Genomic DNA, 27,992 nt, shown 5'->3' on the forward strand with positions numbered 1-27,992 from the left:
TTGATATTTAGTGAAAATGGGTCAGTTTCGAACCAAAGTTTCAACACATAACTTGGAGACTTTCAAGGAGCTTCCTAAAGGCAGGGGAAAAGAAAATGATGATGATTATTTTTTTAAGTATCACTATTTCAAAGCATTTACAATGACCACCCAGTTGCCCAACTCACAAGTTTCAACACTTCAATCCTCCACCTTGTTATTAGGAAAGCAAGGTACTCTATTACATTAAAAGGCAACAAATAAGAACGTGAAATACATTCCGACTGCTATTAATTATTGGTCCATGCAGGATATTTGAATAACAAATTTTAAACCACTTTCATGTTGCTTTCTTTTAAGGCCAGAATTATTCCTGTGTGAAAAACACGAATCAATGAGCTGAATATGCTTAGAAACATAACTTCGGAGCACGTCTTTGATATTTGCTTAATATTACTACCAGCTTAGCCTGAGGTGAGCAGGGTGTTTCTTTTTAATTTGTAATAAACACAACAGCAGAGAGAACTCCAGTATTGCCAGCTCTGCAATCACGCTGGTTAGGGATAGATGCCATGAGGCCCGTCTCACCTTTTTGCTCATGAAGTGGCACTGGGGAACGCTGCACCACACAACACAACACAACACACACCACACAACACAACACAAGCACTCAGCAGCGGTCTCAGCTCGATTCTTGGAGAAGGCAAAGGCCGAGACTAGAGAGTGCAGCACACCTCCACCCCCGGAGATGCTGAAGGCCATGGGTGGGCCCTGCGCAGCCCGAGCTGGTGGAGGCAGCCAGCTCACAGCAGGGCGGACAAATGGGCTCTTTCATCCTCTTTCACCTCACACCGCCCGCTCCGCGAGACGCTGCCCCCTCCCCGGCGCTACCCGGGCCGCTCCGTGAGGGGAGGGGCGGGCGGAGGGAAGCGGAGCGCCCGGCGGGGCCGGACGGACACCGCGTGCACCCAATGCGCTCCGGCGCTGCCTCTCCGAAGGGAGGGGAGAGCCCCGCGGTCGGGCCCAATGAGGCCGCGCCCGGAGCGGGACTTCCTTCGGGGATCCCGCGGCGGGGAGCTGCGGTGAAGCGGCGGTGACACGTAAGTGCGGGGTCGGGGAAGTTTCCTTTGTTCCCTCTCAGGTGGCGGCCGAGCCGGGCCGGATCGGTCCGGAGGGGCCGCCCGAGGAGAGCAGGGAGCCGCCCCTCTCCCCGTAGCCACAGCGCCGGGGGCCGCCCCCTCCCGCCGCCCGGGCGGCGCAGCATGCGGGCCGGCTCCGCCTGGAGGCGCGGGGCCCGCAGGCTGCACGAGGCCGCCCGGGGCGTCGCGGCGGTGCCCCGGGGCTGAGGCGCTCGGCCGAACGCACCCCGCCTCCTTCTCACCCCCGGCGCGGGCCCGGGGCCGCCGATATCTCCGCCTCATCGCCGCCGCCCGCCGCCTCCCGCTGCTGAGCCGTGAGGGGCGGGAGCGCCGGGACCCCGCCGGGGACATGGGCAACGGGATGTGCTCCCGAAAGCAGAAGCGGATTTTCCAGACCCTCGTGCTGCTGACTGTGGTGTTCGGCTTCATCTACGGGGCGATGCTGTACTACGAGCTGCAGAGCCAGCTGCGGAAGGCTGAGGCCACGGCGCTCAAGTACCAGCAGCACCAGGAGTCCCTGTCGGCCCAGCTACAAGGTACTGCTGCCCGCCTACAGCCGAGGTTTGCACGCATCCCCCTTCTCCGTGGGAGCCTGGCTTTCTGCTGCCCCACTGCTTGCAAAGTTTTGCTCCTGAGAGGCTTCCCTCCCTCCTCTCCCTACCAGCTGTGGGGCTGCCCTGCTGTGTGAGACCCCCCAGCTCCAGCAGGGTAGACGGCTCTGATACAAAATAGTAGGGGTTGGAGGAGACCTCTGGGGATCGTGGGTCCAATCCCCCTGCTACAGCAGGTTCTCTACAGTAGGTGTAGAAACATGATAGGAAAGCATCCAAGCATCCCTCGCTCCCATGCATTGTGTAGAGTGCTTGTCAATCCCAAAGGCATGCACAGCACACTGAAGCTGTTGGCATGAGTGTAAAAGGCAGCTATGCTGCTGCTCAGCAATACAGAACACCCTTCTGGGACTTCCATGCCTCTGTGCTGTCCCAGCTGTACTTGTTCTGTGGTGCTTACCGACTGTTTGGCTGCAGAAGCACGAAGTTCTAGTTGCAGGAGGACAGGTAACATGGAAATGACTCCAACAGAGTGAGGAACGTTGTGATAGTTTACTCCCTGAAAAAAAGAAGTTAGAGTGTAAAGTTCAAATAAACTGTATTGGTAATGAAACAACCTTGAGTTTCTTGGCTTAAAGCTGTCACATAAATGCAAGTTCTTATGTAGCTTGGTTTAAGGATGCACCAGATGTAGGCTTTGCGTACTTGATGGAAAGCTGCTGATCTCTGACATGCAGGAATCAGATGCAAAGAAGCAAACACATATGTGAAGCATCAGCACTCTTGGGGGTGCAGGACCTCAGCACCTGTCTAACTGTGAAGTGTGAGGTTGTGAGAATGTGAGCCCAACACATACCAAGTCCGGAGCCAACTTTCAGAAAGCTTTAGGAATTCCCCCCCCCCAAAATGGTGTAAGACAGAATGAACTGCTCTAACAAGTGTAATGCTACTTAACTTCAGGGTGAGCTTCCACCAGACTTGTCTGTGTGGGAGCAGACATAAGAGCATGCCTAGAAGCATGTAGCTTTTATACAGAGATAGCAGAGTCTAATAGAATAAGCCTACATTAGTTTATAAGTTGGATGCGTTTAGTTGTGACCCAAGGCCTCCATTACTTTGTTTTTCAATTCCAAGCAGAAATGCTCTAACAGAAAATAGTTAAAACTTTTCATTTGAGTTGCCAGCGTGGTGTACATGTTTGGCTGGGAGGTGGGTGTGTGGCAGAGGGCTAAAAGGCTACTTTTGCTATTCTGTATGTTTGCCAACAGTATTTGAAGGGGAAACAGGAACATCTTGTTCTCAGGTTAAAATTCAACAAGTTAGCTTCCTCTGTTGCTCTGGCAATGCCAAAGAGGAGCATGCAACAAACTAAACAAACAGAGATGGGCTTTGGATCAGATAGGTTGAATGCAGATTGTTAGTTCATGTGTTCCCCTTTTGAAACGTACCATCAGCTGTCCCAACAAGTTCGTGGAGAAGTCCCTGTAGTTGTTGTATGATGTTCTTTGGAATGGACTTGTGTGTCATCATCTGTGCTTTTGCTGGAGGAGTTTGTTAGTGGTGGGAGCGCAGAGGGCTCAGGGGCTGTGCCCAGTCGACTTGAAGCTTCACAAACTCCTTACTAACTGTTGATACACAAAACCTAGAGCTATTTCTGAACGCTTCCCACTTTGTTGACCTCTTTCATATGGAGTGACACGAGGGAATTTGTTCTAAACAGGGATGTATAAACAACACGACGTGCTAACAGAAAACCTTGTGTTTGCAGGTGCAGCATCTGACTGCACTTTGAACCTTTAAATAGCCCAGATTTTAAATCAACAACGTTCTGTCACCAAACAAAACCAGCCCTACAAATACCAAAGCTACATCTTTTTGCCATCCTTTGTGACACAAGAGAGGTTTCTTTGGATTTATTCTTTCATGAAGATTGCATTATTACTGAAGCAGCACAGCTTATCTCTTCCGTGTGACATAATCGTTTTCTCTGAGATAATGTTGAGTCTTGAAGTGTGCACCAAAATCCTTTAAATGGGAAGTAGCTGGAAGGGCTGGTTCACTTGCATTGCATTGCCAGGAGGGAAAGAGTGGGTGTATTCACACTGGTTGATTCCTCGGTGCTTTCTGCTCTTTTCTGGGTGATTGAATAAGACTTTAAAGCTCATTACCAGCAGAGAAGAGAACTCAACCTTGGACATGTACTTCCTGAGCAAACATTTCATCAGTAGGCTTTTATTTACTTAAAAAAGGGAAAAAGGGAAACTTTACGGAGTTGTTCTTTTGAGGATCCCGAGCTGCACTGTGCTGGGCTGGCTGTGCTCCTGGAAGGGCTGCTGGGCTGAGATGCTGGGATGGCAGTGAAATAATGTCCATCCTCTCCATTTGGTTGGGTTTAGCTGGGACTAATCAGACCTATAGAAGGGCTGCTCTCCTGACTGCACACAGAGAAACACTGTTGGGGCTTCTGGATGAAATTTGTGCCAGTCTGTGAAATGCTTAAAGGAGCACAAGTTAGTCTGAAGTTTGTTTATCTAGTCAGATTTCAATGCCAAAGTTTTAGAAATGAATGCTTTTGGTCTGCCCAGAATATGAAGCATTCTCAGATGCAGTTGAAGCGTAGGCTTCCTTTGCTTCCTGCTGCGTCCTCTACTATTTTCTCTCCACACGCTTTTTAGGGTTTTAATCTATGCTAGGTGATAGGAAGCTTCTTTTTGGTATTTGCCAGTTCTTCATGCCTGACTGAGCAACGTTTTCTGATTTTCCTTGAAAAGCCAGTCTTGGATTTTTATGGTTTGCACAGCATTGCTTTATAAATGTGATGTGTGAAGCAGGCTGAATCTTCTGTACAAACAGGGGAGAAAATACAGGACCAAAATGTACAAGAAGTACAGATAGCTGAAAAACGATGCTGGAAGAGATGTCAAAATCATTTAGCGTGTGCAATGGTCTGAAGAGCGGTGCATATGGCTGTTGTAGGGGGTTCTGCTCCTTCAGGTGTTCGCAGCTTGTGCTACTCAGCTGAGAAGCATTTTTGCTCGTGAAATAAGGGCAGGTTGTGATGGGGACAGTGGCTGACATAGGCAGCATGGGAAGGTTAACTGGTTAGAGGCTGGATCTTAGGCGTGCCCTTCAAACAGTTCACATTGTAGCAGGTTTTCTCGTCAAGAGCAAGGCTTCCAGGCCACATAGAATCATCATAGAATCATAGAATGGCCTGGGTTGAAAAGGACCTCAAAGATCATCTCATTCCAACCCCCCTGCTGTGTGCAGGGTCACCAACCACCAGATCAGGCTGCCCAGAGCCACATCCAGCCTGGCCTTGAATGCCTGCAGGGATGGGGCATCCACAGCCTCCTTGGGACCCGCTCTAAGAGTTCCACATCCTTCCTGTACTCAGGGCTCTAGGCCTGGGCACAGTACTGCAGATAGGGCCTCACAAGAGCTGAGGAGAGGGGGAAAATCACCTCCTTCTCTCAGCTGGCCATCCCTTTAATGCAGCTCAGAACACAGTTGGCCTTTCAGACTGCAAGCGCATGCTGCTGCTTGTGTCCAGCTTCTTGTCCACCAGGACCCTGTGGAAAAAAATGTCAAACTTTGGCATTTGTACCTCCTAACAAAGTTCTGATAGGCAGGAGAAAGTAGGGCTGCTTCACAATGGGAATTAACCAGAGGCTACATTTTGAGATGAAACAAAATCTCTTGGCTGCTAAGAAAACCCAAAGCCATTGTTATCTATAAGGTGTTCTGCTGAGAAGCTGATCTTCCTGGTAAGCTGATTATTTTAAATCTCATTCTCTGAGCATTAATGTGATTGAAACATGGAGACAATCTTATTTAATATTTCTTAAAATGATAAAAAAAATAAACTTGATACTGTTTGCCTCCTGCAAAGATGCCATCAAACTAAGTCTTAAGCTGCTGACTGTATAGGAATGGACTTCATTGCTGAAACAGATATGTGCTGACAGCTGTAGACAAACCTGATGGTATCTTGGACTGCCTCGAGATTAATGCATCTACAAATGGGTTTTTAGCTCTCACAACTTCTGTCTTCCCATCCTCTGGGCATTAGGTAATTCCTTGTGTACTGTTTTAATCTGTTTAATCTGTCTTAATCCCTAATCCTAATGACAGCCTACATCTAGTGTCTTTTACTACCTTCATTTTCCTGATCTTTCTGTTAGAGCCTTAATGTATCTGCTGCCTTCAGGCAATCTCTGCAGTCTGAGACTGTACTGTAATCTTGGGCAGCAACCCAGGAGGGGCTCTGAACTCAAGAGGTCAGAGTTGGCACAGTTGCAGACAACGTGTGGCTTTCCACAAAGCTATCTGATCCAGTTCTACAAAGCTTCAGCTGAAAAGCCAATAGAGTTCATTGTTGCCTCTTGGGCAATTCAGCCTAGACTGAGGCCCCTCTTGGGAGGTGACCTGCTGGAACTTCATCAGAGGCACATGCATGTGCAGAATGCATCAGCAACATAGTTCAGGTGATGGCTTGCTGTGCTAAGCACACAATGTGGGAAGAGTGGAAGAGGGTGGAAAAAGACTTTGCAATTATATTGACAACTTTGTTTTTTACAGTTCATGTCTGAGGTTACATACTCTCCGAGAGGTTCAGTTACAATTCTAAGATTAGGTCTTAAATGTAACGTGCCAGACACATTGTCTCATCGGGCTGGTTGTTTTGGCTGAGCAGGATACAGTATACTCAGCCAATGTATCTAGGTGGGGCGACTCCATGACAGTTTCCATCCCCTCTGAGGTTTGAGTATTCATTGTAGCATCTCTTATATGGCTGTGAGGATGTCTCCAGCTATTTGTGGTTAGTATAGTTCAATAGTTTTGCAATAGGATCCTTGCACAGAAATAATATCAGGTCCTGTTCTGAGATTTAATTGCAATGAAAGCTTAAATAACTGAAATTACTGGGGGAAGAAAAGAATATACAGAATGATTAAGGCAGAATCTTTTCACCTTTTGTTAAGTGACTCGTGTTGGTGGGTTTAATAATGAGTTAAAGGCATGACGTTCATATCATGTTGGAGGCTGAGGTCAGTGCTGGGGGAATGCAGTCTGTTTGGGTGCTCTTTGAACAAATGTCTTCTGTGCTGGATGCAATTCTGTTCATTTTTTGGGCCGTTCAGAATAAATCAAATTTCCTGAGAAAAGAAACTACAACTGGATTATCTCCTCTTCCACAGTTTGTTTTGGTTTTCTTTCCTCCAAGGTGCCTGGTACCTTATTTCCCTGTGGTGACTCAGGTCCCCAAGTTCAGTGGGACTGAACTTGGATTCCCTCGGATGCCTATTTTTGGGTGTTATAGCAAGCTTCTGTTTAAGAAACAAATCACAAACCACTAACTCAAACAATTCATTTCTGTATGCAGTTCTTCAGACCATACACCTGAAGCTGGCTCCTAGCCCCTACATTATAGCACTCACGAACAAATCGGGGGAAGTGGTTGAGCAGTTTTGCAAGGTGATAATTATAGCTGTTGTGTCACTTTCTGCCACATTCCGTTATGATAAGCCAGCAGATGTAGGTGTCAGTTGGGATAGACCGTTGGGGTGTGTGGGTAATCAACACCATTTCTCTTCAGTGTCAGTTTTTGCTCATTTCTGGATATACATATATATATGAAAAAATAAAGTACATGGAAAATACACATACGTAGGATTTTAATGCCATTAGAATCGCTGGACTTTTTCATAAAGTTGAAAGGAGTCCAAAACGATTTTTTGAGAGCAAGAGCAGGCTGTTGTTTCCTGGAGCTGAGAGATGGATGAGCAGAGCCAGACAGTCAGAGGTGATGTGAAGGAGGAAGCCGTTGTCTCTGGAGCTCTTCTGCGTGTTTGTGTGTTTTCTACAAAGCGATCTCCTGTGTTATGACAGAAATGGCAGGATAATGGAAGGAAGAAATGAAAAAGGAAACAAAGTGATTCTGTGATTCTGGGAATTACTCTACAAGGGCATCTGCTAATCATCCCGTGTGGTTTAAAGGATAACTTGAGCGCCATTAGCAGCAGAAGAATTGAACAGTCAAGTAACTGTGTCTGGCAGAAGAATATCTTACAAATGCAATCATGAAAATACAGTTAAAAATGTGAGTCTAAATGCACCAAATAGGTTTTGTGTGAACGACTTGCATTCATCACTTCAAAACAAGAAAACTAACAAAACCACTTCAGCAGAGACAGGAGTACAGGAAATGCCATATGGGACGTGAGATCTTAATCTGACCGAGTGTATCACAGCCATGTGTGGCACCAGAGGCTGGAAGAAATCTTTGGAGTGTACAGGAAATCTCCTCTGGGATGGAAAATATGATCTTTTTTCCAAGTAAAAGTCATGTCTGGAGCCTAGCAGCTAGGGATTAAACGTTCAATCATGTTTAATAATCCTTCTCAAACTGGAATAGCTGCCGCTAAAAATAAACGTTTGCTGCTCCAACGTGATAAATACCTTCCCTCGTCCCACCTCTTTGCTCGGTTTTGCTTGGGATTTGTTTTTAAACCTTTTTGTTTCCTCGAGGTGCACTTACTTCTAAGAGAGTACACGAGGCTGAAATAGGATTCTGTTAATTTAGATGTTTACTTCACTTTGGGATTAATTTTCGCATCATCCTGATAATTGAACGGAGGCCAAAACTATTTCTTAGAAATAGAATTGTGTCTTTCTGGGATGAACTCTATTAGTGTGCTGAATTCCCCAGCACTGCCCTGTTTCACAACTGCATGCAAGCAAAACCTTTAGGATCTGCAGCACTTGTGCACGTTGTGCTTTGGGTTTTCCTCTTTTCTATTTGAGGATGCAAAGCTGAAGGTTTGATAAGCATGTAGAAGTTTCATGTCCTTATCTGAAGCCTGCACACATTCCAGAGCGTTTCTGAACTTCGATCACGATTGGTTCTGATATCTTCTCCAGTCTGTTTCCACACTCAATGGTACAGAGGTTGGTAAAAACCCCTGATGTAGGGCAGGTTCCATAGGGACCATCAGTGATGGTTCTTGTCCGGCAACACAGCAGGGACTGAGTTGGATTTTGCAGAGCTGGAAGCAGGAGATCCCACTGTTAAGTACAAAGCGCTTTCTTAGAATCATTAATGCCACGCACAACACAAATGACTGGAGAATTAGGTCAAAGCAGTGGTTATTTTTAAGTACAATTACCAACACACGGTTTAGTTGCCAGGAGAAATTCTGCTCCTTTGTGAGAACTGGTTGTAATTTGACAAAGCTGTTATCTGATTGTTCTTTACGTGTGAAAACTGCCAAGTGTAGGAGTTTGTTTTAGAGGGGACATAAATGGGATACTGCAGACAGTGCTAGCTGCGCTTTGCAGTGAACAAAATGAGAGCAGTCCATCCCTGCCTGTGTACAAAACTGTTGGGTAATTAAGCCAGAAGAATGCTTGTTCTTCACGCATGATCAGCTCCACATTATCTTGGCTTCTATTTCAGTTCTTTGTAAATTAAAAGTCGAAAACATACAGGGCATAAAATATGAAATAGCTTCGATATTTTGTTCGGTATATTGTAGCTGTCTGGTTTTGGTATAAAATATGATTTTTCTGGTTTTTAGTATGGGAAGCCTACTGTGGCTCTACTTCAGCACTTGCAGTAGGGGCAGGGCAGTGGTAGGGAGCTCATCCAAGAGCTCCCCATGCTGTAAGAGTATGTTCCTGATCAGGTGGTTGCTGGTGGCATGTGAGATCTCACTATCTGAATCCAGATGTGCTGCCTTCATGGCACACAGAACTCAAGGCTCCAAGAGACTTGCTGTATTAATCATGTGTTCTCCCAGCGTGAAACATTAGCGTCAGATGAGTCAAGAAATCTCTTCTGAGATCAAAATTGTAATTATTATCATTGGACTAGAAAATCTGCATGGATTGAAGGGGCTCTCACTCGTCTAATCAAAATGGGTTTTCTCTGAGCAGAAAAGTTATTTGCACGGGTTCACATTTCAAATAGTTCTCTTCACAGGGGTGAGAATTGGAAATGTAACAGTATTTTTATAATGAATGTCTGTGTTGTACAGACCTTCATAGCATTACTAGAAAGGTGCCAGCGTGGTAGGGCACGCTCTGCTGGTTCCGTTCAACTCCACCACAGTCTGAGACAAAATACCATTGGATGTTGCCAAGACTATAGAAATCTTCTGGTTTTAAACCAAAGATGACATTACTCTCAGCTCAGAGAAAGACTGCAGAAGTACAGAAGAGATGATAACGTTGCAAGTAATAAGACTTGTTGAATTGTGTTTGTTTAAGTCCCAGTGTATTCTCGGTGTGGAAGGTGATGGGAGTTGGGGTGTTTTAGATGCTCTCAGGTTGTGCTTCTGACAGCCCAAATACCAAAGTCACGTAGCTGAAAAACTGCTGACAATAACAGGAAATACTTTTGATGTATCTTATAACAGCTTATTTTTCTTAATAGTTTGACTGTGAAGCAGAGTGGACCAACCATGAATATTAAATAATCTCGCTTTCATCAGAGCTCTCCACCCCGGTGTTGCAATTAACGTTCAGCAGCGGTCATGGTGATGTGAGCTTCCTCCCCTTTCTCAGAAAAGAAGGTGATAGAGAAGTCTTAAATCTTAATTCAGGAACTGCTAAACATTTCATAATTGAACACAGAAGATGCCTTAGTTAGCTGTGATCTCACTGGTTCTGTCGCTGGTCTTTGCTCTCTGAGGCTAGATCACCTTGCTATGGAAGAGAGAAAAGTGTTGCTGAATGTGTTTAAACCAGCAAATTAAGTAGGAGGGGATGGAGGAGAGGAACTTCCCCTCAGCCCTTTCCTCACTTGCTTTTTGGCCATCTAAAAGGCTATTTTAGGACACGGTGAGCTTTGTTCCAGTGTTTCAAAGGCTTCAGCACAGTAGTGGCAGAGGGATGTGCCACCCAGGGGGACGTTAATAGCACTTTTCTGAAGTCCTGTGTGAAGTCAAGGCAGCCAGAGCTTAGCAGAGCCAAAATTGGATGTGAAAGGTATGAAGTAATGTGGTTCCTAGAAGCTGAGATGTGGCATTCCTTTTCTTCCTGCCCTTATCATTATGGCTTTATTGTGAAGGGCTTCTCCCCACACTTGCTAAAACATGGGGAGGAGCTGAAGGAGATCCGCTTGCAGACGAAGCAGTGTAATGAGAAATGTTACCTCCAGATCCGTTTGTGGTTTGGTCTAATTGCCAAGAAGCCTATTTCCACTCCTGATTGCGTGGGAGGGGAAACCATGATGGATTTTCATTTCTCTCCTGAGTTGCTATGCTACAACCACTGCTCCTTTTGCAATGCAGTTCAGCATTCACAATCTTCACTGCTCAGATAGAACCATTACTGTCATGGTGCCATTTTTTTCTTCTTTTCTGGAAACTTACTTGCTGGTCACTTTGTGAATATTCATGAAATGCTTGTTTTGTTGCAGAGGATGTCGATACATTCGTTCATCTTGACTGATGCCCTTGGCTTTGGATGATGAATAGCAAAGCAGAGATAGAAGCTGGATTGCTAATCAATCCTTGTCACCTAAGCCAAAATGTAAACACTTTGAGATAAGCCAGGAGACAAAGAGCCTGCTGAATGCATCTTGCTGGAATTACGAATGCTTTTTAAGGTGCAAGAGGAGTTTTCTGTGGCTGCCAAGATAAAAATCCCTGTTTGAGGCTTCTTGTTGAAGGCTTACATTCACCAATGGTCTGCTTCTCAGCAAATGTGTTTCCTAGTTTCGAAGGGAAAATCACAGTTTCCATTAATTTGTATAGTTCCTTTGAGGAATGCAAATTAGATATATCTGTGTTTGTTAAATTAACCAGTTAGATAAATTCATAAACTGAAATCCCCTTTTGGAATGTCATAAGCAAGCCGTTGCCTTGGATGGTCTTTGAGGGTCACAAATTGCTGGGGACAGTGGCAAAGAAATGCTGCAAGCTCCAGGTATGCACTCGTTGGTAGGGGTCTGCTTGTGTGAGCGCTCAAGGGATGGTACCATAGGTATGTTGGTACTGAGATGTGACCCAGAGCGGCTGCCATGTGGTGCAAATCTACTGCTATCCAGGCTTTACAATTCAAAAGAAAACAAAGTTGTCCAAGCTTTCAGAGGAACTTAGGGATTGATCTTGGGTTTTCCGTGTCTTAGACTAAACAGCAAATCTAGTGTGCTGCTGCACCTTTCAGAGCCATCCTGCTCTGTGCATCTGGCTTGCTTCTCTCCCATGGCAATTTGTATGCTGCAGGATCTCCTGTGGCAGTGCTGGGGGTAGGGCTGTCCTGGTTATGTCCTCATCTCTTTACAAACAAGGCAGAAGAGAAGGAAAGAATGAGAAAATTGGTACATTTGTACCCTAGGAGGAAAACGGATCGGGTAGGTTTTCTGTAGAACAACCGTAGCTGACTCCCCATAAACAAATAACTTATAGTTACTGCATTCTGTTGCTATACAGTGGAGATGATCCAAACTTCAGGTTCGATATCAGACACAGAAAAATGAGCTCAAATCATGTCAGCAGTCCTTAACCCTGTGACCTCATTCTGCTTGTATTTTCTGGGCACGTTCTGTGCTGATGCTTTGGAATATTCTGGGTGGGGTTGGATTTCTTTATTTTCTTTGCATCTGTCACTTGTGAACTGAATCGTATACAAATTTTCTCTCCTTAGTTGTATATGAGCACAGATCCAGATTAGAAAAATCACTGCAAAAGGAAAGGCTTGAACATAAGAAAGCAAAAGAAGGTAAAACATTATTTTCCCTTTGATTTCTGTGATTGGTTCAGTATTTAAGAGAAAAGTAATTTCAGATGCATTTTGTTGTATTTCAAATGAATTACTGATATAATGAATCAGTGGGGCCACCTTGGCAGATCTGTGGATTGTGTTTTTAGTACTCGTTGCGGATCACCACAACATGGCAAACCATGCAAGTCTCCATTATTCATCAAACTGATGACTCAGCCAATGAATTAAATAACCGCTGTAGCAAAGGTTCCAAAAATGACGTAGTGTGCGTGAGGTTCCTGATGGCTGCCTGGTGCCATCTGCTGGACGGCTGCCTCGTGATGCACAAAGGCAGTTTGTCATTGTTGTATCCCAAACTGAAGCAAAAGGCCCCTTTTATTTTTTTCCTTTTGCTATACTTCAGCTTAGTCTTGACTTTCTCGCTTTTTAAAGTACACATCTTTATTGTAATAGAAAAGTCACAGAATCACACACAACGTGTTTGTCCTTTTCCTTTTGAATAAAGCCATTGAGAGAGGCTGAGTAAGAGATTCGTGTCCGTGGCCTTGAACTTGTTGCCCCTATACCTCATACAAATACTTAAATATGTTTTTATTTGTGATTAAAGGAATGAAAATACTTTTTCAACACTTGAACGTTCTGTTAAATTCCTCTGTTTCTGAAGATCTTTTGGGTATTTCAACTGCATTGTATATTTAGGTACAGATTCCAAAGTTTTCGGTTTTGTTCTTAATGAGTATTTTTCCTTTTATGTTGCAGATTTTCTTGTTTATAAACTGGAAGCACAGGAAACCCTAAATAAAGGAAGGGTAAGTTATCAGTCCTAGTACCAGCTTTTGAGATTTCAGTAATATTTGATGCTATGTGGGCTACAAGAAAAAGGCTGTGCTCTGCAATTACAGCTGTTCAAAGAAAGAGGTCTTACAAGTGCTCATTGAAGGAGCTCTCACTGCATTTCTCCATTTCTCCTCTGCCATTCTTAATTGTGTGAGTTGCAATAAGAGATATAACTAATAAGCTGTAATGATGCCTTTCCAGGAAATTACTTTAAAAGATATTCTCCTGTTTATATTATAGTTGTTCAAACACTGTTATTAGTTTTAAAGGGACAGGGGAATAAAAAGGTGTTAGAAACCTTTCCATTGCTTGGTCCACAGAGAAAAGAACAGCGACAGCTTTCTAGCACATGGTCTTTGAACAGGAAACCACATATAAATAATAATAAAATAGTTAAAAAACCCAAACAATAAAGTGTTTTAGATACCAAACCCAGAAGGAAAGCTGTCTTTGGCTTGTTATGTTTCAAAGCAAGCTTAATTTGTTTCTTGATGATGTTTATGACTCCTAGATAACTGCATGTATTTGAGGCTAGGTGAATAACAGTATTGTTCAGATTAATACTAATGTGTGCTTGTTTGCTTTTGTTTGTTTTACAGCAAGATTCAAATAGCCGATACAGTGCACTGAGCGTCCAGCACCAGATGTTGAAGGTAGGTAACTGAGCTATCCAGTTTCACAAGACACTGGTATTCTGTAGCTTGAAGGGTATATGGCCTCAGTCATCTCATTCCAGAATGTCAGCACACTGATGGTGCTTTCCTTGTACAACAGTGCTGTTGAAAGCTGATTTACTGTGTTTTTCAGTAATCAGGCTTTCCACTGGGTAATGTAATCTTACCAAATGCAATTACTTGTATGGAGCAGCGACTTATCAGACTTTACATAGTTTGGCATCTAAGGAATTTCTCAGACACATTCAGCATCTCCCCATGGGACAGTGCAACTGCTGGGTGAGGTGACATAGCCCTAGAAAAGGAGACTGCTCATCACAGAGATCATTTTGTATTTGAGAGGATCCGCAGGCTGCATGCTTTGAGTAATAAACTTCCTGTTATGAATGCTTCATATTCATTTAGACTTATTCAATAAACTGCCAAAGTCAATATTAGCCAGATATGCTAATACAGAGCTGTTCCAGTGTCCAACTTGATACTTGCAGAGTCAACATGAAGAACTAAAGAAACAGCACGCTAACCTCGAGGAGGATCACCGAAAACAAGGGGAAGAGTTCAGCAGGACATTCAGTGATCACAAGCAGAGATACTTAGAACTGCAGCAGGAAAAAGAGCAGGAGATCTCTAAGCTGAAGGGTATATGTTGGCTGCCCATATTTAAGTGTGTGTCTGTCTGTTTTGTGTGATGTGAGCTAGACAGGCACAATGTCTATTCTCACTAATTAGGAGGTGTAAGCTGTGTCAGAACTATTATTTTCATTATGATTTTCTGTGGCCTCTTTCTGAAATCTCTTCTTTACAAAAGAAGTTAATAATTTTTGTCACTTCTAGCTGATACCTAATTATGCCTCTTTATGAAGAGCCTTTTCATACCTCATTTCTCACAGATCTGTTTTTCTCTGTATTTCCCAGCTTGTCTGAAACATGTTGCACCTGTGTGCTTAGAAGATAAAGCGTTCATTTTTATTTAGTGTCCAGTTTCCTCTTAGAAAGATGTCTTGCAGTTTGCAGAACTCTCCAATCCTCATTATACAACTGCATAAAACAGAAGGATGAGGGGCTCCCCATCATGGCCACTCTCTCCCATGTGTCACTAACACACGAGTTTGTTTTGGAGCTCTCTGCAGTTTTGTCTGCACAGTATTTCACAGGCAAGGGCTGTGTGTATTAGTTCTGCCTTGGCACTGCACCAGTGCAGTCACACAGCGAGCTCTGGGGCTGGGCTGGATTGCAGCCTAACAGCTTGGAGTGTGGGCAGAGCTTGCTTGTGTCTGCTTGCAATATTCCACATCAACATAATGTAAGAAGTGGGAAGAGATGCCCCCTCTCCCTGGTCCCAGAACGTAAAGCTCCTTAAATATGCTGGCCATCTGGGCACCTCTTCCAAAATAATAGCTTAGTCCTTTGGAATAAAACTCTCACTCACCAGATGCAGTGTGGGGGAAGAGGGAAGAGGGGAGGGTGGCTTCCTCTCTGCATTTTAAAGATTCAGATTACCATAATGAATTTAGCCATCTGCAGTCCCTGGAATGAATGGCAATGTATAGTTCCAGTTGCAGGCTGGGTGCACTGTAATAAAATTTAACCAAATATTGCAGTTATTTTTCGATTGAAAATGTAAGATTCTTTATAGGATAAGCGAGAGATGTAAGGAAAACAAATCCTACCATTTTGCTGATCCAGATTTAGTATTGGAATTGTGTGGATTCTTAGGTAGTTCCTGCTGTGGTCCTTTAGTATTATAAACCTGACCGGGTTTAACCTCCGTTGTTTCTTTTAAATAGAATCCCTGTATAATTTACGGGAGGAGAACAGACAGTTGAGAAAAGCTCACCAAGATGTTCATACCCAGTTACAAGATGTAAAGGTAGGTTTGTTTGGAAGGAGAGCTGCCAGAATTGTTAGTTAGCAAATAGAACAAAAATCCCAAGATTTAACATGCAACAAATGGGCTGTGACAAAGACCTGTCATTTCTCCAATGTGGCAAAAGGGAGACGAATATGGTTGAACTGCATTTCTTGGTTTTTGTCACCTGAACTTACGGAACGTAATCATTTTAAATTTATGTGTATATATATATATACACACATTTAAGAAGAGACTAAATTGAAAGAGTTTAGTTGTAGAAATTAGAATTGGAAACTTGTAAGTAGCAGATTGTGTGTTTGCCATAAAGAATGTTGCACTTTACAATGCATCAAATGATCTCTGTAGTTCAGAACCCCCTAGGCTACCTGACTTACCTTTAGAATAAACTTTGTGAAACGTGTCATGCTCTTCTTTTTTTTGTGTGTGTATATAGCAACAGCATAAGAACTTACTCTCCCAGCACAACCAGCTTGTAGTGACATTGGAAGACCACAAGAGTGCACTAGCTGCTGCACAGGTCAGAAAGGAAAGCAGCTTGTATTAGCTTTAACCTTCCTTACAGCTAGTTTCTCCTAGTTCAGCTGACTGTAACTGTTATGCATGTAGCCTTTCGCATGGGGAATCTGCAATTAGCACAACGCTGCACACTGCAGAGAAATGCATGAGTTTAAGGGTTGCTTTAAAGAAGCTGCAACAACTTACAGGGCTCTTAGGAAATACAAAGCTGTATTTGTAGGCCCCAGAGTGCATGTGTTATTGGGAAGAAGAGAATCTCTGCACTTACGGGAGCTGTAGAATTCCTTTCTTTCTGTCTTTGATAGAATTTCTATTAGTTTAAATCTCTCTCTCTGAATTTCACATGTATCACTTTTAAAAGACCTGGATGCTGATGTCTAAGGAAGTTTCTTTTTGTATATGAGTAAGACTTTGTGCATCTGTGGAAGGGAGATTGGGTATATATGTATGTAGATAAACAAGCTCATTTAAACAAGCTCAGATAAACAACAACATTTGAAATTCAAATTGGTTTCCTTTTTATTTTAAAAGCTGCAGCATTGTCTTAGATTGGTTTCAAATGAACCACCCATGTAGCCCAAACTTTGCTAGGCTATGGCAAATTCAGTCAGCTGTACAACCCGTGTAGGTCACAGAGAACTGGAAATTGGGTGTAATGCTGGAGAAAGGAAGACTCTGATGCAAGATGAGAGGGAAGGTAAAAAGGCAGTGGGAAGTTACTTTTATTCCTGACTTAACTTTCTTCATCTGAATGGTTTTCAAGGTCCACCAAATCATGAGTTGTGTTAAAAGGATTTTGTTTTTTTAGGGGGTTCTCTTTGTTTTGTGCATTGCAGGCAGATATTCAAAAGATAGGGAGAGACCAGGAAAGTCTTTCATGGACTATATTGAAGATTCTTAATTTCCAGCATTAAGCATGCTGCAAGCTGATTTTAAGCTCTGTTCCCACTGTCCTTGTTAGTTACTTGGTATGTATTTGTAATAAATGAAACTCATTCAGGGCAGAGCAAGAGCCAGAGTTAAGGTCTGCCAAAGCCAAAGGGAGGCTCCTTTTACTTCTCCTGGTTTTGGATTTAGTTTTGTGTCACACAAAGCCTTTCTATCTGTAAGTGGAATGTGGCATTGATCATTTGGAGAACCTCATTTAAGCGGAGGATCTCCTGCAGCCTTTCAGAACAGAAGGTATTCAGCACACTCACAGTTTCTCCTGCAAATCAGCTGCAGAAAGTGCACAAGGGATTATCGCTTAGAAATACTGCTCTGTAAATTACCCTGCTATTTCTAGGTGTATTCTAGACATTAAACATCAGTAGTCAATACAGCACTAATGTATTTGTGACCTGAATCTTCAAGGCATTGTAATCTCTGTCCTTTCCCATAGCTCAAACAGCCAGACAGACTCTTTATACATTTTTATAAATCCCGTCTTTCTGCCAGCCTTAATACCTTTTAGGCTGTGGCCCTGAATCACAATGTTCAGCTTACAATGATTTCTATGGTGAGATGGAGTACTTGAAGTCTGATCTAGACATGCACAGTTTAAGTACCCCAGCATATTGGTCTCTCTGCGTGGTCAGCGAATAGGGGGGAAAAATAAAAATCAAAGACCTATGTATCTGTCTTATGTTGAGTAAATACTATGTTTTGCTCTAAAATTTCACATTGGACTCTCCAACAGTTAATCAGGACAGAGAAGTATCCCTCTGGAATGATGAAAGTAATTACTTTGCGTTCTGCTTTGCTTTGCTTTTAGGCCCCTCTGTTGTAACGGCTGCCTTAGTCTGTTGAGGATGCTTCGAGGTGCGCCTAGCTTCGGAGCTGTAATGCAATGCATCATGTCAATCTGTAGCACTGTGGATATTGTTTTGTATGAGTATTATGCATTGTTCATCGATGCATCGTGCCTGTCTGCTGTACTATTGATTGCTATGATACCACATAACACACTGAATGACATACAACGTTAGCCAGATTTTAAGCTGAGTTTTTAAATGACCTATGAAGTGCACCTCTGACTTCAGAATAGTAAATGCTCCCACCACCTCCACTGGAGTGACAGAGGGACCCTGCTGTGGGGCACTACCTCTCACATAAGCAGTTGGTCAGCTCTTATTGCATTTCTCAATACATTTTACTTTGTGACGAGCTCTCTTCTATGCCTATCATATAGGCAGCGACCAGTCCTTGCTTCTCATGCTGGTTTTCAAGGCGTGAGAAAAATATTCTGATCTTGTACAGCATTAAACTGCAAATCAGAATACATCCGACTGTTACAGTTTAGGAAGAGTTAAGAAATTTACATTTGGTCTTTTTTTATTTTTATTTATTTTTCCTTTTTCCTTTCACAGAAGGTGTTCTGTGACTTTCCTTGCCTCAGTTCTGTATCTCGTCTGTTGTCTTTTGTAACACCTGTCTAAACGTTGAGGATTTGGCATTTTCATGATGTGTATATGTACTAAAAGAACTGTGCTGCTTTCTATCAGTAAAGAAGCTGGGGTGCTCTGTTTCCCCTTGCTTTAATCTGCCAAGAAAAATGCATCATCGTGACAATTCTCCTGCTTAGCATGAAAAAAACAAATCTTCACCTTTGTCCTATGGGGATTTTTCCAACAATCTTCTCATGCACGTGCACTTTGGCTGAAAAGATTATGATGAATCAATGCTGTTTAGCGCATGGAAATGACCATTCTTTAAAGGTCTCATCCCTGCTACTCGCTAGTAGTTGCTGTGATGTGAATATTGAGTCTTTCTATCGTATGTCTTGCCAGCAAGCTCACTCTGGCATCTCGCTACGTTTTATTAAGAAGTTGATTTGGATGTGGTGTAATTAATGTGTTGACTTCAGTCCCAGGTGGAGGAATACAAACAGCTGAAGGACACACTGAACAAAATACCAAGTTTCCGCCAACCTGAGAAGTTGGAACCAAACAAACAACCAGAGGTGCAGGCGCCATCTCCCCACAGTGACCTCCCAAAACACCGCAGAGCTGGAGAGCACGAAGAGGTATAAAGCACTGACTTCCTATATGAGCTGTAGGAAATGGTTTCTGTTCAGTAAAATACTAGCTATGTGTTTAACTTCCATTGGAAACACGCATATAGGACTACTTGATGCTGCTGCTGTATTGTGTAACAGCTTGTTTAGGTATGCAGAGCCAAGAATCAGGTATTGATACCTCCTGGCAGGAAGGGTAGCATGTGCTAAGGCAGCCAGTTGGCTCTCCTGACTACAGTTTCACTACTGCAGGTGGAAATAAAGGTATCTGTATCTGGTGCTTAGCTCTCCTGAAAAGATGAAATCCCTAATATCTTGCATTTGTATAATGTTACGTGTTTTCCAGAGTGAGAAGCCAAAAGAGAGAGAAGAAATAAATACCCAGGAGAGAGATGACAGAGCTGAGTCTTTTCATCTACAAAGAAGGGCTAACGAGGGCCAGCATGCCAAAGAACTAAATATTCAGGAGCAACAAGAAGCTGGAGAGGATGACGATCAACGTGTTGATCAGGCTGAAGAGGAACGCAAAAAAGAACTTGAAGAAGAAGAAATGGAGCAGGCAGGTCAGCCTCAGCACTTAGAAGAGGAACAGGACCAAGCACCAGAAGAGCATGAGTGGAAGAAACAGGAACAGAAAGAAGAAGAAACCAACATATTGGGTGAACATCTTCCATCAGAGGTATGAAGCTCTTTTCTTACTGACTGGTTAATTAATTCACTGTTTAATTGGAGGCATCGCTCATCTTTGCTAGCCCTGGTACTTCACTTGCCTGTTCCCGGGTAAAATTGGTGTAGCATTTACAGAAAATTTGGGATTCAAAGCACTTACACGCTTAGGATCAGCACATGCTTACTGCTGTGCTTGCCAAATGCAGCTTAATTAACATTAATTCTGCTGATAAAGAGCTACAGGTGGAAGAAAATCATGATAAATCCTGTGTTCTATTTTAAATTTGAAGCCTGTGGTAGGTAATGGAAAGTAGAAAGTTTATGAGCGTAGAATAGCCTGAGCTGGAAGGGAATCGTGATCAGCACTTTGATGAGAAGGTGTCCTGCCATATTAATTTGATCAATCTCAGCAAATTACAGCCCTCCCTTTTCAGATATACCTTCCTTCTATAAGTGTGTTTCCCACTCAGTGTTGGCTGCCATTTAATTGGGAATTTAAACTGCAAGGTGAACACAACTAACATAGGGGAAATCAGTGTGGAGCAGTAGCAAGTCTTGTTCTGTGCAGCTCTAAATAAAACCACTGAGCGCTGGATTAATGTTCTAGATCAGATCTCTAATGGAATACACATCTTACTGATTCCTTTTATATTAATGGAAAAGCTTCCTGCAGTTTCTTATCCTCTTTACCGTTCTCCACAAACACTCCTAAAACTCTCAAAGTCTGTTAAAAAAATTGCTTTGAGTTTAAACAAAGAAAACAAATAATGAAATAACTTTGTTACAATTTTCTCCATTGCATAAAGGATCTGTATAATTTTCTCACTTACTTTTGGTGTCAGACGTTTCTTCATGCCTGCTTCTGATCACTGAATAATAGGATTTTAACCTGGGACTAAAACATTTCTTTGGCAGGTAACACCAACAAAAGCTGTCACAAAAAGATATAAACCAGCCTATGAACAGCAGCTGGAGCAGCAACAGCTTGCAGCCCAAAGAGCAGAGGAAGCCAATCAGCTCAGGGAACATCAGGAATCGCTGCACCAGCAAAGACTTCAAACGCAGCTATTACGGCAGCAACAGCTTCAAGAAAAAGAGCTTCAGCTACAGAGAGAGGCAGAGCAAGGAGAAAAATTCTATAAGAACCGACTGAGGTTAAAATCTTTTACGTATGTTTGTAATGGGCTGGGCACTACATGGTCTGTGCTCTGGGTATTGTGACATCTCCCATACCACCACTGAAAAGAGGCAAATCTAATACAAGTCTGGGCTGTCCAGAAATTAAATGAAGTTAGCTTGATCTCCTTTCTATGGATAAATATGATGGCTGCTATTCAGAGTGGAGGTTGGTTGGGTTTTTTTGTTTGTTTTTTTCCCCTTTTACCATGGAAGCCTCTGAAATCTGGAGAAATGAGAGCATGCAGGTTAGTATAGGGAGTGCTCATCCTATAATGGGCATTGTCTTTCAGGACAGGTGATGCTAAGAAGTAACAGCTAATATAAAGCTAGAGTGGCAAACGTTCTGGCAGGAGTTAGGAGAGGCAGAAATGCAGGTATGGTGGTTTATTTCTTGAAGCTAAAACGCTTTTTGAAGCTGAAATAATGAATTTGCATTTACTTTTCTCAGTCAACAGACTCGTTATGATAACATGGACCATGATATTGTACAAGGGGAAGAAGAGCAAGGTATTCAGGAAGAAGAAGGAGGTAAGGTTTCCTCTGAACTGCCTTCCATAAGGTTTTTGTGTTATTTTATATTCAGATTCAAATGAAGTATAAACAAAGAAAAAAATAAGCAGTTTAAAACCCCAAGCTCAAGTAACACTGTCAGAACTGACTGAAATACAGGTTTCACTACAAAGATCATATCCATATGTATATGGACATGGATATATGGAGAGATGTCCTTTTGATTAAGCTCCTTGAACTGGGCTTGAAGTCTCTGTTACATTTATGGCTTTGCCTATGATTTTCTTTGATGTCTTCAGATTTAATGATCTTTTAGTGATAGTTTCCTTCTACAAGTAAAAGAGCTCTGTTAGCATTACCTGTTTGGTAAGCTCTTCAGGGAGAAGCTGCCTACTGCTAAGAGCACGTATGGAAGCTACTGTATGACACTCTTTGTTAAAAGGGCTACCTAGAAACTGCAGTAGTACAATAATGTCAAAAAATTTGTCAGCTTATGAACATGACAACCAGCACCGGGATGAAGGTGAGGATGAGGATCAAAACAACGCAAATGAACAGCACGAACCAGAACGTCAAGGAGAAAATCAGCAGGCTGATGAAGCAGTGAGTATGAATTAAGATGCTATGGATTGCAATTGCTACTGAAATGAAAACCCAGAAGTCTCATCTAACATAATTACACATTACAGAAATAAGGTGAAGCAGAGGTCTGCTGGGAAGACGAGTCTGACAGTTTGAAACTACATCCGCGATCTATTTAAAGTTGCTGTTTCTAATTTGGGAAGAAATGAAAGAGAGTTTTCTTGTTGGAAGCCAGTTGCTTTTGTAAATTCTTTTGATCCGTGCGTTAGGTAGAATAAAGGATTTGGTGATATTTCTATTAGATAAGAGGATGAGAGCCAACTTAATAACCACTGAAACCAGCTGGAGCCTTTCCACAGGAATCAGTGGTCACTAGATCAAAATCCTGTCAGTACCACAAAGCGTGAGTTCTTGAAAGGAGAACATCACTTCAGCACTGCCAGCAGTCCCAGTATGGATTGCACACAGGTTTAGATGCAGCAGGATCAGTATCATGCCTTCCCCAAGTTCAGTTTTTATACACGGTATTGTGGAAAATAAAACATGTCATCTCTCCTCCCCAACCCATAAGCAAATGTGGTGTAGTAAATATTTCTAAAGGACCTTTGTGTTATTGGCTAGAAAGATACTGGAAAGACTGAATAAACAGAAAGAAAATGTTCATTTTTGAATGGCAAAATATGGCGAAGACTAAATACAGATGAGGTCAGTGTTGTAAAACAGACTGATACTGAGAGCTCTCATCTCTTTTAAGCTGTGTACATTAAATTCTTAGGTATTTTTTTTAACCTGGTCTTCCTCAAGGCATTGTCAGTTTTCAGATATTCAGTAAACAGATGAGTTCGGCAGCCTACGTGGCTCTAACATATCTTGTGCTAAGGTAGCTTTCAAGTGAAATGGAATTTGACTGCGAGATTAAATGAATGTGTATTTAACTTTCATATCTGAAAAATACAGAAGGCAGCCATGGAAGATGTGAACCCTGCTGATGACCCTAACAATCAGGGAGAAGATGAATTTGAGGAGGCTGAACAAGAGAGAGAAGAAAATTTACCAGATGAAAATGAGAAGCACAAGCAGAACAGTGAGAAACAAGGGCATCCCGGAGTGGAAGAGCACCTAGTGGTCAGTAAAGGGAAAGGAAGCACCTGTGGGTCCTCCATAAAAGCAGCATAGTAGCATTTGATGAGAGAACACTTAACTCCAAATGTAAAGATCTATTTTAAACCATGCATAGGTGAAAGTATGAAATGACTCCTGGTGATACACCAGTACGTCTTTCATGACTAGCTTTGCCCAGAAAGGTTCCATAGTCTTATTCTTAGGGGCCTCTGTAATGACCTTCACACAAACCACTGCTGGAGCCCCTGTTCATGCAGTCTCCATGCTTTTATTCTGTTTTTCCTTGCTGTGCTGTCTCCATGCCATCAGCACTCAATCAGCTGTAAGCACTGGCATCCCATACCTTCGTGGCCATTCCAGTGAATGCCGCGCCTTTCAGTTATGTTCTCACTGTAAGCTCCTCTAGGCAGAGATAATCTGTATTTTTACGACATCAGTCTGTATTGATGTGACTGTTTCATTCCCAATTAGTATGGAAAGTATTGCTTAATTTTATGAAGTGATTTTTATTATAATCATTCTACTGTCTATCTTTTAATTTAGAGCAAGTCTAAGTCTTATAGCCAGGCTATCATTAATGCTAATGAACGCTCTGTAACTTCTCATCCTATTATATTTTTTCTTTTCCTTTACATAAAGTTTTTAGTTCCAGAACAAGAATCTTTAACCCTTTGTCTTCTAAAATTAATGGCTACGTGCACAAAAACTGAATTTTCACATAATCTTTCTGCAGATGGCAGGAAATCCTGACCAGCAGGAAGATAATGTGGATGAGCAATATCAGGAAGAGGGCGAGGAAGAGGTAAGAAAACAGATGTAAGGCATATGTGGATCAGATAGCATAGCAAATGTTCATTAACTTTCAAGGCTGGTATCTTTTATAACTGCAAAGTGAACCCAAAGCACGTTGCCAATGGTAGTTTCTGACTTTATGAAACCTCGCCATTACTCTGCTGTGCGCTGATGGACACAGAGACATTTAGTGTCATTCCTGCTTATGTGCTGTGATTTGTTAGCCTTCCCTATAACACAATATTAATTGTGAAATAATTGAAAAGATTAAGCCATTCACAATGCAAGGATAAAATCCTGCAAACCTAAAGCCCTTTGAAGGTCACTGCAAACCTCATTAACTTTGCACCTCTAATCACACATTGCTGTTCTGGGCAAACTGCTTTCTTGGTCAATTATTTACTGTTTAAGACCGACTTTGATTTATCTGTGCTCCTAAGCATTGCAAGTTAGCCCCTGCTGCTCTGGAGGTAGGTAGGAAGCTGTTAGCACATTGCTTTGAACTGGAGAAATAGAAGGAGGGAAAAGGGAGATTTTCCTTCATACCTTGAATGGCATTCCCATTAACATGCGCTACCCTGCATTGTGCTCTGCAGTTCTTCAGTACTTACCCAATCAATTGCTATTTTCTACTTCATACATAATGATTTACAAAAAGCAATATAAACGGCTATTCATTATTCACTAATGGGGATTAGCTGGTATGCACTTAGAATTCAACAGTTCAAAATACAGTACTTAAATCAAACCAGTCATTAGGAACTGGGAATGGCTGGCATTTAGCAATTACTTTGGCTACAGGAAATAACTTGATGCACGTTTCCTAAAGGACTAGAACCAGCGTGCTTACTGGAAGCATTAATTGTAAGCAGCAACTGAATGGGTAATCAAAAATGAGGTAAGATGCTGTAACTAGGAATAGTTTCTGTAGTAGGTTGACTAAAATATTACATGCTGCTGTTGTTCAAATCCTGTTTAAATATCAGTTGATCCGGGTTTGTTAGCTTCTCATCTGCTGGCAGCGATATCTCACCCCATACAAACCGTTCACAAGCAGCTCTGACCTGCTTGGAGCAACTGCTGAGTACACTGTCCTGCTACAATGAAGGATGAAAGAGAGAGGGAGAGGGAAGCTAAATAATTTGGCTGTTGCTGTTCAGGAGAACGTGAGAGGGAGCCCTGCTGGAAGTGGTTGTGTGGTTATGAGCAGATTCATGATTTGGGCTTTCTTTCCTTTGACCTCTCTGTGCCTTTTCCTCTTTTTCAAAGTCTTTGTTCAGTGAAGATGTGCACACTCTTATGCCACAGGCTACTTTAAATAAATAAATAACAACTAAAATGTACAGAACGTTTCTGTGCTCTGCAGATTCAGGAAGATTTGACTGAGGAGAAGAAACGAGAACTGGAGCGCAATGCTGAAGAGCCATATGGTGAAAATGATGAAAACGTAAGTGCTGTGTAAACCCATAAACTCAGTGGGTGACATGACGGGATTAAACACTTAACACAGCTGTGATCGTATCACAGTGACATTGCATAATCGCGGCTTTAACTTTCTTCAGGCTATAGATCTTAAACTTTCACACTCTATCTGAATTTCCTTTTGCTCATCCTTCCACCCCTACATCCACTGTTGGTGCTTGGACACCTTTGGAAAGCTTTTCCTATGCATGGAAAGCAGCAGCAACAACTAGCCAATTCATTTCCTTTTTTTTCCTTAACCTCCTCTCATTGCCCCAGAATAAACTATGAAGAAACTGCCACTTTTGTGGAATCTGATTATTTTTCTTGTAATAAATCAGGGAGATGAAAAGAATAATGGAGAAACAGATCAAGAGCAAGAAATGCAAGATGAGAACAACCCTCAGAAGGAAGTTCATGAAGAAAATTACGAGGAGGAAGAAGAGGAGGAGGAGGAACGTGGAGCTGCTGCAGCAAAAACACGGAGACGAGGGGAGATGTAGGAGATGTAGTCCTCACTTTTTGGTAGCACACACATTCCTGATTTTAAGAAAAACCTTTTTGGGATATTTAAATCCCAAGATAAGTTTGTGTTTTACTCGTTACTTTTCTATTAGATGCTCTCATACGTTTATATGAATACAGTATTTTGATACTCTAGATTAGGATTTCTTTTCTATTAAAGATGTACATAAGCAGACATCACACAGGTTTCATTTTTCATCCTTCAGGGCATGTTTTAAGAGGCCAATCCGTGATACATTTCCACTTTATCCAAGCCTGACGAACACTCGGTCTAATTTCAGATATGCTCAACATCTGAAGGAATACATCTAGTGCCTAAACCCAGTCAGCATTAGTCAATCCAGCTCTGTCTTCCTTGACACCACTCACGTGACTAATGGCTGGCCAGCTACCTGTCCGAGGCACAACCTGCCGTTCTCCTGAAGGCCCACAGGTAGTTTCATTCATTATAACCTCATGAGATTCTTCAGATCCTTGACGATGAGCACATGCCCAGCTGTTTGTGGGACCAAGCCTCTTACAGATGCGGGACAGTTATAAAATATGCAAGTTTTACAAGCCTTCGAAATACAGCCAGGTTAACAGCTGTTCATTTTGGCAGCTGTTTATATACAGCTAAATTATGCATTTATTTTAATGAGCATGCCTAGGTACTTCAATTACATGCACTACATAGCAGATAACGTAAATGGTGCTATGCTGAGATGAGAGCTAGGAACCGATTTAGACTTGATGATCCTTCATGACAAATCAGAACACTACAGCTGTCACATGAATTAGGATTTACAGAAGGAACAATTCTGTCATCCTAGCTAATATATTAAAAATGTGACCTACCAACTGTAATTAGATCACCTTCATGACATGCTTTCTGGAGACTGGGGAGAGGGTTAAGGCATTCAGAATGTGTTGGTGTGATTTGCTGCCAGATGTTGGACTGAAGCCTTTACCTTCTTTTACTTAATTATTTCTAAGTCTAAGCCAGAAAAATGTCTGTGTCCTCAGGTGTGAAAATCAGATGAGAGACAAATCCCACAGAAGTTTTTTCAACATCTCTAGCACTGCATGCCTGGGTGTAACGGAAAAGGGGTGGGCAGTGACACAAAAATGGTGCCTTGGTGTGAGCTACTATGAACATAATCACAGTGCATGAATATATACAATATTTGTATTGGTACAGACCGTAGTTATTTAATATATGTTTTAAGGAGAGTGGGAATCTGGATTTCCTAGGCCATGCCCCATTGCTGGAAATGAGGCACGCAGTAGCTCCCCTTAGGAAGTGTGTGTTAATATATAAAAGGAGAGGGTTTGGGATTTTTCCCTTTATAAACAACAACGCTTAGCAACGGTTTTAGTTTAACTTCTGTTACGAATGTAATTTAATTCATTTTTCTACTAACTCAATTACGTTATGTTTTATAATTGGATTCCATTCCCGGTAATATTCCTGAATATCTCAGACATGATGCTTATGTTTCATAGGAATATTTTTGTCAGCAAGTACTTTGGGTTTCCAGTTACCGTACATCAAAGTTACCTTATGTATAAAAAAAGAAGTTTACATGATACTGTAAAATGTATAATATGTACATAATCTGCAGAATACAATTATTTTGGTAAATTGGCCTGTATTTTTAATGTCACTGTCGCAGTATTTAATTATTTGAGGCATAATAAAACCTGACAGCTGTCAATAAACTAGAATATAATCTGATTTTTCAGAAGCATGAAGTGCTGGAGTGTGAACACATCATCTCTTTACCTTTCTAGCAAGTAAATGAAGACGACCAGCTGTCCTCTGCCCAACCTGAGGTGTAGGAACCCAGTCAGTAGTGTGTGTTCAAATAGGGGAGT

General features: G+C 42.3%; 1 protein-coding gene across 3 annotated transcripts; it reads left to right on the forward strand.

Moving 5' to 3' along the window:
* Positions 1-1,312: 1,312 nt before the first annotated feature.
* Positions 1,313-27,992, forward strand: GOLIM4 (golgi integral membrane protein 4). Of its 3 annotated transcripts, XM_072344472.1 has the most exons (17): positions 1,313-1,654; positions 12,323-12,397; positions 13,160-13,209; positions 13,837-13,890; positions 14,400-14,550; positions 15,699-15,781; positions 16,218-16,301; positions 17,979-18,017; positions 19,146-19,304; positions 19,642-19,974; positions 20,880-21,118; positions 21,592-21,671; positions 22,144-22,256; positions 23,193-23,360; positions 24,091-24,159; positions 25,516-25,596; positions 25,952-27,992. In XM_072344472.1, exons 1-17 carry the CDS (start codon positions 1,468-1,470, stop codon positions 26,111-26,113), a joined length of 2,127 nt encoding a protein of 708 aa, XP_072200573.1. In that variant the 5' UTR covers positions 1,313-1,467; the 3' UTR covers positions 26,114-27,992. The 3 variants fall into 3 exon arrangements, with proteins under 3 accessions (XP_072200573.1, XP_072200574.1, XP_072200575.1); XM_072344473.1 differs by lacking the exon at positions 17,979-18,017 and having other exon boundaries at positions 1,316-1,654; positions 25,952-27,991; XM_072344474.1 differs by lacking the exons at positions 16,218-16,301; positions 17,979-18,017 and having other exon boundaries at positions 1,318-1,654; positions 25,952-27,991.

Source organism: Excalfactoria chinensis, chromosome 9, assembly GCF_039878825.1.
Source record: "Excalfactoria chinensis isolate bCotChi1 chromosome 9, bCotChi1.hap2, whole genome shotgun sequence".
In the NCBI taxonomy this organism is placed as follows: Eukaryota; Metazoa; Chordata; class Aves; order Galliformes; family Phasianidae; genus Excalfactoria; species Excalfactoria chinensis.